Source organism: Melospiza melodia, chromosome 5 (genome assembly GCF_035770615.1).
Source record: "Melospiza melodia melodia isolate bMelMel2 chromosome 5, bMelMel2.pri, whole genome shotgun sequence".
Lineage (NCBI taxonomy): Eukaryota > Metazoa > Chordata > Aves > Passeriformes > Passerellidae > Melospiza > Melospiza melodia.
Window position 1 is genome coordinate 30402460 of NC_086198.1, and position 12668 is coordinate 30415127.

At 36.7% G+C, this 12668-nt stretch overlaps 1 protein-coding gene across 5 annotated transcripts in view; it reads right to left on the reverse strand.

The window, feature by feature from the left end:
• Positions 1-12668, reverse strand: part of LRBA (LPS responsive beige-like anchor protein) — a 368498-nt gene that overhangs the window by 50033 nt on the left and 305797 nt on the right. For all 5 annotated transcript variants that reach the window (XM_063156757.1, XM_063156759.1, XM_063156760.1 and 2 more), the window contains one exon: positions 5432-5599. In XM_063156757.1, coding sequence (XP_063012827.1) covers positions 5432-5599 — 168 coding nt within the window. The remainder of the gene's footprint in view (positions 1-5431; positions 5600-12668) is intronic.

Here is a 12668-nt window from a genome sequence, read left to right on the forward strand (position 1 = left end):
GAGAATTAATAGGTAACTGATACAAACGGGTGGCAGGAGTGGTGCTCCTGTTGTTTAATGCTCCTTTCCCCAGAAGGAAATACTGCATCCTTTCATGGGACAGGCCTGATGCCCAGGCAGGCTGATTCCACTGAGCAGTGGTACCTGCCCTCACAGGAGGCCCTGCCTCTGTTGCACACTCCTACCATGGGTACCACCCCAGGAACAGACCAAGGCATGGGCTTGGATGCATTGCCAAGTCCACATCTCCTTAGCCATTAAATCACTGTACAATCCTTTAAATACAGCCTTCTTAATTCCAGTTCCATACAGAGGTATTTTAATACAGATTTGCAATTAAAATGAGACCAATATCAAACATTTATTTGGCTTTCCCCACTGTTCCTGTGCTGTACAACACCGAACATGCCATCTGTGCAGCACACTTCCAGCCAGAGACAATTCAAAGATGGTTTCTAAGGTACTTTGAATGTTGCCTGAGTGAATTTGTTACTTACCAAATACAGCACATGGAAATTTACTGCTCTGTGACAGTTATGTTATAACCATTTTACCCTACATTTTAAAACTCATCACAGCCACAACAAAGACTGCTGTCCAACCTGCCAAATCCAGACTGATCATTTTCCCAACTATTTAGTAAATGTTAACTATGTTATAAATACAAGTTGTGTTTATACTCCGTGAAAGATTCACTGTTGTCAGGGTTCTCCAGCTAAGCTAGAGCTGAAATATGCTATTAACTCCCACCATGACCAGACCTAAAGAAGAGGCCAAAAATGCTTTCTCTGGGATAAGATATCAGATCTGCTACTGCTGTCATGGAACTGGGGTCATGTAAACTAAACATCCTTGTAACTTCTTTTGGGCACAGAAGTCTTTCAAACTGTAAATATTTAAAAATAAAGTAAGACTCATAATAGATAGACCTAAGATGCATAAAACTTACCCAAAGACATTAATATTAAATAACATTTAAAAGCTATTATCCATTAAATAATTTTCCCATATGCCTTAAAACTGAAAATAAAGGAATTATCTTTTTTATATATATAATCAGAAGTGGCACATTCAAATACCAAGCCAAATGCTATGTCGAAACTGATTCTTCATAATTTTTGAAACTCCTGAGTTCATATGGAAAAGAAATATCACCAATAGAAAGAAAGGTGCCAAAAAATGGAGAAAGCTTGCTTCCTAATGTTAAACAGACCACCTTCATGTAACAAAAAGGCAGCTTCTCTTCAGAGGAAGAAGTACAATACAACAGAACCATCTAAGGCTAAAAGCAAATCACTCATTATTTAATGGGACTTATTCTTATGTTTTTAGAGATATTATTGCTAATTTAAAAATTATTAGTCCTCCTTAATTGCTGACTTCAAAGATATATCAGATGGTTTGGTTTTGTTTTGTTTTTCAAATGTGGCTTTTTGATAAGCACAGTATAAAATTCAGGTGCTTCTTGAAGGGTAGAGAAGTACAAATCCTATATACAAATACAATTTGTACTTCCTGTACAAATCAAGGATGCATTCTCCAAATAATATTTCATCTTCCTGCTACTAACTTTGTTTCTTGTCTTTGCTTTTATCCAGTGTTTACACTAACTACATAGGGATATCAGTGAAGAAATGTACTTTTAAGTAGTAACTGAGGGCAGCCCACATTCATGTCGTCCTTTCTTACACGGAGCCAGAGACAAGAGGAATTTCTGTTCTTCTGACCAACACTGATGAATACCCACCAATCAGTCCTAGATACAAATTATTTTGTATGCATTGTGCTTCAGCTCCTAATCAGTCACTTGTCTGAGCGACTTAGATCTAATTCTACTTTTTTTTTCACTCCATTCTTGGACAGCTATGGCAAAAAGAGAGCAGAATTTGTGATAAGAAGGTGCTGTGAATTCTCTCCAGAACAGCTGGATGACATTTGTCTGTGCTAAATGACTCCTTGCCCCTTCCATCCAGGCAAAGAAAGAGCCCTTCCACAGCATATCTTGTGATTGGGAGTTCCACAGATCAAAACGTGGTGCTCAAGAGCAAGTCAACAGAAGGCAGTGACACAGCAGAGCTCTGCTGGCACATGCAGGGTTTTTCACCAGGATATTTACTGCTTGCCCACTGAACAGCAACTTCCCTCTGCAGCTGCCACCTCCTTCAGCAAAACACAAGGAGCAGAGTCAATGACAGCACTACCAAAATGCTTGGAGGGGAAGAGGAGGAGGAAGGAATGGTCTCTGCAGGAAGAGCAGTGCACCAATATGCCAGCAGGGATACTGGATCCCTTGCCTTGCTTCTCCTGGCTGCAGCTCCCTTCCCCCACTGGCTGCGACTCAAACCCCTCTCTCTTGATCTACTCCCCTCCCCCTGAGATTTGCCTTTGAATTATGCAAGCTTTGCACTCCCCAGGGTTTATCTGCCAAAAGGTAGCATGTGGCCCATGGTTTGCATTTTAGTTTAAAATTTTCTATTATGGCAGTCAGATCCTTTCAAAATACTTTACTTCCTTTATTCCCATAGGCAGAAAGAATGGCAGGAAAAAATTGTTCACAGCAGTACAAGAGGATGTAAAAGTTCTACATTTTCAGTTAGAAAAAAAAAAAGGTGGAATATGGTTTTAATCAAGTAGTTTTCCTTCCTAGACGAGTACTTCCTCCTTGTAATATATATAACCTGACTGCCTATAAAAATAAAGGTGCCAGTCGGAGCCATTTAGGAGACCTAAGGAAATTCTGCATTAACCTACACCCCTCCACTCCTCAGTGCCTTCCACCATTGTTCTGTGTGTGGCCTCTTTGATGAGTTAGGTCACCAGTACCCATGTAGATATCTGTGGAGATACCTCAGAAACACATGCATCATAGGCCTCTCATTGCTGATGTGGTACAGGCTCAGCACTATCTGTGTGGGGAAATTGCCAAGGTCTAAGCACTTGCTATTATTTCCATATGATACCTAAAAGCCTCAATAACTTGCAGCTCTCAGAATATACAGCAGCTTCTCTTTGGTTTAGGTTTGCAAATAAAAACACTTCTTCTGCTACAACTGTCAAGATTTAAAGACCCAAACCTGAATCGTATCAAGAGGAAAAAGCTAAAATCATCATTTTTGAAACCAAGAAATCCAGTTTAATACTTGCCTAATAAAAAGATACTCAGTCTGAGGTGCTGTGCCTGCCTAATAATACTGTAAATTGCCCAGGTCAGAAATTCATTTGAGTTCTAACCAGGAATTTGGTGGAGAAAAGAGGAGGTATTTTTTGGAAGGCTGACTGAAGGAGAAAAATAAATGCTGATTGAAGCTGCTTGGTAGCACAGAATGTTAGCACAGGTCCTCAGGGAGGCAGATTAGCAAGCAGGAAGAAGGTGAGGCTGTCAAAGGTGCATGATAAATTCATTTAGCATATAGATATAGAATGATTATGCACATAGAAATACACACAAACAGATTTTTCATTACTTTCATCTCTACCCACAAGTAAAGCCACAGTAAGTCACCATTAGTGATAAGTCATTAAATTTCTGCAGTATCAGTATTGCATCAGAGCTCATCATATGTGCCATTTAAAATTACATGTTCACATTTACATAATAATAAATACACTTTACAAAACACATGTAAATGGCAAGGGATACCTAACTAAACAGGAGACCTTTCACTGTTTTAGTGGCATGCTTAAAAATCCTAAATAACAATATTCCATTGGGCAAATCCTTCTAGCAACTCAGAACAAAAGCGCTACAAGACCAAATTCATTCTGCTGCCTGCATTCATCAGTGTGTATTTTTGACACCATCAGTAGTGTTTCAAAATTCTGCTGCTGCTAAGCTACTCCACACTATTGTGAACTCAACAACACTACAATTCTCCCTCTCCTGTTTTCATCTTTTAGTCAGTTCAGACAGCACAGAACAATCAAAAATAAGAAACACTGTAGCAAAGTACTATAAAAAAATGTGACAAATTCAAAATATTTGGTAACAAAGTGAATGCCTTGCTGAGACGATCCACACTTCCAAATATTTGTAATTCCTCTGATCCTAAATTTTTTCAGGGTATAACAATAGTAAAACAGATCACAATAAATGTGCTAAAAGAACTGTTCAAGAAAAATTTAAATCACACAAAAACTGTGTGTGGAGACTGCTACTTTCACCAGTGTTACTTCAATTATTAGTTTAACAAATAAAGGTTCAATGATGGTTCATCTAATAACAAAATTTAGAACAATTTACATACAATACCCAGCCTACATTTCAGCTCACACTTTAACCAATCACTTCAAGAGTCTAATAAATACTCCTAAAAGGTAAGAATAATTCCATGCCAACGTAGAGTGAACAAATTCACTATCAGTGAATTGAAAACACATCACAGTGAACATCTACTAGATGACTCTTGGGTCAACAATTTTTCCAAATCCAGATATTTTTTCTTGTAAGCCACGTGTCCCAGTATCCCTCTTCTTAACTCAATGGTATTTATGCGCAACACATGTATTTTAGGTTTAAATAGACTAAGATGCAGTTTGCAGACTGATGGCAAGCCATGTAATGACAACATTGAGCCATCACTTTGGTATTAAGCCAGTATCTGTGTCATCTCTAAACAAAACACTTGATAAGATTCATATTGCTTTGTTTTCATGGACTCTGAATATTTTATAACAAGGTACCACTTACATTTATTCTATAATTAATATACTTGCAGCTATACTTGGTACCAATAGAGTGTCTGAAGAGAGGACATAAAATCAATCAAAAATCTATTTTAATCATGCCACACTGCCCTTTTTTAAACAGCTGGTGTAGGTGGTAGAGGAGGAACTTTCAAACATACAATATTCTGTGAGATACTTTGGCAAATAGATTTTCTGAATGATGCCGAGTCTGAGTAAAGCTACTGATCTTTGCAATGCTGAAATATTTTCTTTTGCATCTGAAGAACACAGGCCAGGTTATTTTAATTTGATAGCAAAGCTAATTAAAGTATCTGAGGCTACAAAAGTCTGATGCTTGCTACATATGCAAGACTGCACTTAACTGTTAAAAAGTGCAGAAGTAAATTCAGAAGCACAAGCCAAATCAAGGCCGTTCACTGCCACTGAGACCCAGTATCAGGGAACAAAATGACTGAACTCAGCAACTGAAGCAGTCCTTGAACTTTTATTTTTATATTGGCATCCAGCTTGGGCTGAAATCCAGGTGCACAAAGTTTAAGAACAACTTGCATCCTTGTTCTATTAATTCTGCATGCTGTGACAACTGGTTCAGGCACCTTGCATTTCACTGGCCTGTGGCCAAACCACAAGAAAACACAAAGAAATTGAACATTCACCAGAAGCCTTGAACAATGTGGAGTCTTTACAGTTTCAACACTGCAGTGGTAAATGAAGCCTTTTCTGTATTTATAAAATACAAACTTACCTCTCTCAGTACAGAATCTGTTATTGAACTTAAATTAACAGCTCCTTCATAAGTCAAATAGTAGAATACATTCAGGGACCTAACAGCCTCTGGCCCTTGCTGTTTGTAGCCAAAAATCAGATCAATCCACTGGTGAAGCTGGCAGGAGACAAACTCACTTTCTAATGCCTGTGAAAAGAACACACACAAAACACAAACTTGAGTGTGCCAAATAGTCATCATTTGGTAGTAGCAGGAGCATTTTTGTTTTATAGCATGCCGAATTATCTTAACAGGTCTAAATACAGAATTGGTAAGAGTATTTTAGACATTCTATCCAGAAAAAGGTGGGCCTTGTGATAGATACCAGAGTCTCATGCCCTACCTCCCACTTACTGAGATCTCACTTTTTAAACTTGAAATAGCGGTAAAAAAAGAAAAAAAAAACAGTAACTGGAAAATATTTGTGCATTTACACACAGACAGGCTATGTTTTTATGAACTCTCAAAGTGAAATTGTGCTGTCCTGTGTGATCTGCATGCTGACTAACAACAGCAGGATTATCTAATTCTCACAGCCAGAGAGAAGACTGATAGAATTTGTGAAACAAGACTAACTAGCTAGGGATGCTAGGGTAAAAGATTTTTAACAGGATGGAAATATCAATATGCCACCACTCTCACGTGTTTCTTGTGTACAAACCTATACAGAGTGCTATGCTGAATGATTAAGCTGCTTTTCTGAAGATGTTAACTAGTTACAACCCAATCCTCAAGACAAGAGCATCCAAAAACCACTATATTTAAAGGTAACCTAAAATCATTGCCATCTAAAGAGCTAATTTATGTAGATTAAACCACTACCAGGATTTCTTTTTCCTATTTTATACAGAGAATTCAATGTATTTCTGATTTGAATTACCAAATGAAAAAAAATAACAAACATATTCTCTTCATCTAGCAAAATGAATGGCATTTTCCTTGCAAAGGAAATTCCTAATTTTGAGCAAAGGAAGTTGAAATTAATTGGGAAACCAAGGAAATCACTCTGCAATTTGCACACAAAAATGATGGGTTTGTTTCATTAACCGATGCCTGAAAACAACATTTAAATTGACACATAAAACCAGCAATTGTCTTAATTTGTGTGGTGCACTCCATACAAAAGCCCTAAATATGTTCAAATTAGAGCAAGCTGCTTGATTGTCACTGCAGTCTCATGTCATATTAATGCATGACAAACATTAAACCATACACTTAAATGGCAATTTATATCATTTAAATGTTTACTGCCACTCCAGATCATCACTCATTTAAATGTGACTTTCTGACAGCTAATTTCAGTTAATTTTCCTCGATTCACTTAATTAGAACTTTCAATCAAGAAAAGACCTGTACATATCTTAGACATCATATCATTCTTTTTTTATTATTACTTTTATTAGGATACTGAATTGCTGAAAGCATTCTTTAAAATGGACCACCACACAGTAGAATATCTGTTGGGATGATCATATAGCAATACCTTACAACACATATGCTTAGCCGGGACTTTTTTTCCTTTTTAATTTAAAAAACACCCAATATTTAGACGCAGACACACAATTAAAACTATAAAAAACCACAAGCAGGCCAATTAAAAATTAATGATTTCAAAATTGTTTAATAAGATAAAACCAGTCAGGAGTCTCATGAGTGTCCATAATACTGCAATGTGCAGCCATAAAATTCTACAGGGCTCAGCAAATTACAATGACAAGAATTAATTTTCATGCTATCCTGCTAAAAAAAAAAATTAACCCTGGAACATACTTACTGTTATCATTATAACTATTTAACACCAAGAAAACAAGAATGTTAGGAAATAGAGGGGTTTTTTTTATAGGTACATAAGCAAATATTCAGAATGTGTTGAAGTTGTTCATATTCTCCTTTTTTACAAAAGCTAGATCTTCCATGAGTCATATTACCCTCACAAAGCATTTGGACTTGAATAATTAAAGGAATTCCACTGTGAGCTCCTCAGATTAATGTCTGTACAAATCTGAATTTGTTTTCCCTTTAAAAGCAAAACTAAAACACTTTGCCTTCTCAGGGAATGGTTGGGAGCTACCCTGACCTCACTTTTGTTTTTTCAAATTTGAAGTTATTTTGCATTTGAAATTTTTACAGATTGAAAACCAGATCTTTTTTTTCCTTATTAAGCCATCTTAAAATCACCTTAGCTGCCAGATCCCAAGTGAAAGAGAGAACTGAAAACCAGCTACAGTCAGCATCAGGACCTTGAAGGACAAACCAAACAGCACACAAATTCAAAGGCCATATAAGCTTGCCTGGTATTTCGTGTTCACAGTTAAGCTCTCGGTTAGAGTGAAGTGCTAATGCTATGACATAATCAATGGGGGAACAATAATTAACAGCTTGTCTAATGACTAAAGAACAGAGTTCCAAGGAAAACACCACCATGTGCTGGATCAGCATGACGCACTTTGCACCAGTATATTTAAGTATGGGTCCTCCTTGAGAAAGCATCTGAGATATAAAGACATTGCAACTTGCAGAAATATTTGGTTATAAAAAGAAGGGTGTTTGCACTTTTTGTTGTTTTTAAACACTGCTGTTAGCATTCACCTCTTGCAAACCTAAGCCGAGCCTATTGATGGTTCAGCATTTAGGATTACTTCAGCCTCAGCCTCATTTAGGAGAGGCAGCGCTCGTTAAGGCTCAAGTTAAACCCAGCACGCAGCCCTGGGACACGAACATCCTTCTGTGCTGCTCCTGCAGCAAAGCAAGGAATTATCAGCACCCCCAGGGCAGAGGGAGCTCGTTGCTCACCCTGTGCTCTGAGGGCAATATGTACAACAAGGAAATCCCCAAAAATGTCCAGCATATAAACCAATACACAAACCATTGGGTTATTGTAAAATGAATCAAGGACTAATGTCCAATTGTTAATGGATCAAACAGGCCCATGGAAAGGCAGTCACATGAAGCCACACACAGATTGTCAATTCTGTCCACAGGGGACTCATATTAACTTTGACAAACTGTCTTGGGGCTGATATCTGTTTCTTTAATGAGATCTATTAGGCAGAGACTAAAACACTTGAGATATGGTAAAAAGTACAGTATACAGATGTCAAACACAAACACCTATTAGTAACTTTCATTTCTCTATTCCCAAGGTAGAAACACTTCAGACACATCAGCAAATGGAAGCTTTGATCTAACTAAGAAATTTTAGTTTATTCATAAATACTTTTTGAATGCACATTCACTAAATATATGCAATCAAAACTATCTCACTATTTTATGAGCACCTTTTTCTGTCCTGTTTTTTGAAAGAATTGAACAGAGAATAATTTACTGCTGGGAACCAAACACTAACACCAGTCTAATACTAATACAAACGATTTGGTAGAAAAAGGATGGAACAACAAAAAACATAAAACTAGCAGGCTGGGAATGATTTTTCCTTTGACCAGTATAGATTCTCTAAAGATTTATCATGATTTACTTTCCTAAACAATATTATACCTTTGGAATAAAGATTTTTAAGTCTGAAGTGACTACTATGGCTTTGGCCCTCTACTTTTATTCCTGCTTTAGATTTTAAGCAGTGACATACAGCATAAGAAGTGATGTCTATTAAAAATGAATATATATTGTGCTTGAGTTCAGGATGTTCTAATGCTGAAATTAGATGAAAAGTTTAACTGCAGTTTGTTTCATTAGCACAGATATATATTCATAGTCAAGCTATTCAGAAATAAATTACAGACTTACTTGCCTTATTCCTATGCTGATTAAGCAAAGTAATTTTGAAGCACAGCATAAAGCATGCATGCAACTCTTATTTGAATGACAGAAAAAGTGTCCAACCCGTACAAAATGAGGTTTATGAAATGTTAAAATGAAAGGAGAAACTTTGTTGAGAAACCAAAATTGCTTGTACATAAATAATCTTTCCTATTTATTCAAATGAAAAAAAAACAAACCAAACCAAACCCAAACAACCAAACTAACAAACTCAGGAATATACTTCACCAGCAAGTAAGAAATAAATCTCAAGTAAAAATAATTGCCTGTTACCTTTAATGGACAAAACATTTTAATTCCCCTCTGGAAGAATTTCCTCTGAAATGCTTAAAATGGAGTCTCTTTTATGTTCAACTTGAAAAATATTTATGTATGAACAGAAAAGCACGAATTAGGATGTCACACATTTTTTAGCAAAACCACAACTTTCAGGTGAAAAATACTCTTCTTAAACACGACAAAAAACTTGCATAACTGCAGGTAAGGACTTTAATATGTGTTCTGGCTTAGAAATACGTGTGTGCACATTCATTCAAAACAAAACCCCAAACCCACCAAAACTAAACAACTGGAAAGATGTTTGCATGTTCAGGCTTTCAGACACAAGTTGGTAATGCTGCCTTAACATTGATATACGACCTTTGTAAGTTACAATGAAGAAGGCTGGTTTTTTCAGCCTAATTAGAACTGTTTCAAATTTTCTTGCTAAATATATGATAGAAAGTCCTTTCAACTTTTTTTTTTTTTTTATTCTAGAGTTTCTTTTCACATCAGCCTTGTTCCAATCAAAATATGTTTTGAATTAAATTATTTTGATTCAATATGGGGATCACATTTCACTTCTAAGATTTAAAGTTCGAAAAGGAAAAGTTTAGGCTGTTCAAACAAAGCAAATGCAGCCACTTTGCGGAAAGCTATTCACATTTACCAAGACTGACAAATTGTTTGTGTGCACCATTAGGTCTAGTTTCTGCAATAGTTGCCAGATTTCCTGTTCTCCTAATAACATATTAACTCTACAAGTGCTGGCTTTATCTTTAGAGGTTTTTCAGTCACCTATTGGATTTAAAAAGTAAATTATGAAATCTGCTTTCACACAGTGACACTGTTTGATCACAGGGGTACACACATCTGAGAATAAAGATCTACACAAAGTTATTCCAAAGATACAGACTTCAGGCCTGCCTTGAGGATATCAGAAGGAAGAGGACAGCAAACGTACTAAGGAGAAAACTAACTCCATGTTCTGCATGAGGTAACACAAATTTCAAATGGATGAAAGGGATATCAAAACAATTTACATGATTGGTGGTTTTTTACTTGGTAAGTAACTATTTCAACCAAATGCATTTAGTTTTGCTTATTATATTTTACAGATTTTTTTAAGCATGAGATAGTTAAGAAACTGAGCATTACTTACAGAAAAAAAATAAAATAACTATTTCATTTTTCCTCTGTGTGTGCCTGTATTACAGAAATGCACTGCCAATTCTTCATTACTGTTGTAACAAAAGTGGACATTTTAGTTTATTTCTCTACTTGGTTAGTAATAACCAGGATAAAGTACTCTGGAAAATACAGTCCTAATAAAACATTTAACTTAGTTGCTTTACTGAAGATAACTGATCTTGTAGAAAAAAAGGACATCAGCAATTTGAGAAGCTCAGACGCAGGAGATCTATGGAAGATTAATTTCCCTTTTTCTGTTCCTTCTTCTCTGTATTTAAGATTAAGCTAGTAAGTATTAACAAAAAAGGAAATTTGCATAATAGTGTAAATTACTGAAAATTTTTTCCAAGGTATAGTCTGCATGAGCAGTATGTAAACAAAGAAAAATATTTTGCAATGCAATTATTCAAACTCCTATCTGAATTAATGTCATTATTACCAAAATAAGAGTAGCATGTTTACCCAAAAAAATCTTAAGCGGTTTTTTATCTTTTGGTCATTTCTATATTGAGTCTACAATGGTAACTTTGTCATTTTAATGGAAAAGTCAGACAGCTGCTACACATTTTATAAAATGAAAATTGCATGTCCTTTGAAATTCAGCTTTATTCTCAACTGAAACGTCTATTATTAGATGCCAGGAATAAAAGATTTTTAAAAATATGAAAAAACTGCATTGGAGCATTTGTAGTTACTCTTTCCATCAAGGGCAGTGATCACTTTTAAAATATTTCTCAGTATATCCTTGATAACCTGCAAATTTGAGAGAAATATTTAAAGGCAGAAGTGCTACAATCTTCCACAAGCAGTTTATGAACAGAACAAATGATGCATTTTTACACCTAAGTTTCAAAGTTTAGACATCTGCCTTAGGTGTTGCCTTACCTCAGTTGTTCACAAATTCATGGTTGTTACAACCTACAAAAAAAAGAGTGGGCAAAACCTGTCTCACCCACTGGCTCCATCAGTAAACAGATGTTTTCCAAAAGGTGTCCCAAGAATGGCCCTGTCCCAACTTCTGGTTCCTTCACACCAAGAGGCAGAAAAGGTACAGAACTGGTATGAACAAAAAATGATCAGGAGGCCTTTATTGCATTCTCCTACATGAAAAATAATTTATAAAAGCCGTAATTAATTGCAATTGTGAAATCACACAAACGGCCATTGTTATTCATAACTCTGGTAAGAGTGCTGTATGTGGTTGGCATCTGTCCTTCCCCAGAGACACACAGAACATCTAACTGGGACTGGCTAGTCCATAACCTTTTCTTACTACAAAGTTGGCTACAAGCAAATATTGATAGCACCAGTAGGTATTGCTGAGTTATTGGCCATTTCCACCTTCCCCCACCACATCCCTGAATTTACTGTCCACATTTAAAACATCTGCTATGCTGTTAAGAGGATTCTCTCCCACAGAAAAGTCATCAACATCCTGAGGCCAAGACAGGGAATGAAACCTCTTTCAGAAAATTCTCACACACGCTACCAAAAGGAGGCAGGAAGTTCCCTCCTCCCTGAAATTCAGCAATTCCTCTCCCAGTTCCTCTAGCACTTGTTTGCATGAAGACTGACAGCCCGGATCTGGAACCTATTACCCATGGAAGCACAGGCTGTTAACCACACAGCTGACAGTTGGCTCAGCCAAATTAGTTCAAATGAAGTTTTGTGTTTTAAATAAAAACTCAAACCCCAACCACCAAAATCCCGCCACACAGGACTGCATTTCACAGTGCAATGCTGTGCACTGGTTGTCTCTGCATCCCACTCTGCCACAACAACCTATTTTTCCCCTCAGAAGTCCAATGCAGGGACATTGCTTCCAATGCTTTAGCTCACTTGCATTACTTCTAGCCAAGGGACTTGTGTGTGACACCTCCTTGAGCCTTGTGATCACAGTCTGAATGTCAAGTGTTAGCAAAGACAAACTGAAAGGTCAGAGGACTCCACACTTCTGAAAGGATGGTAAACAGTCATTGAGCTTTTTGTG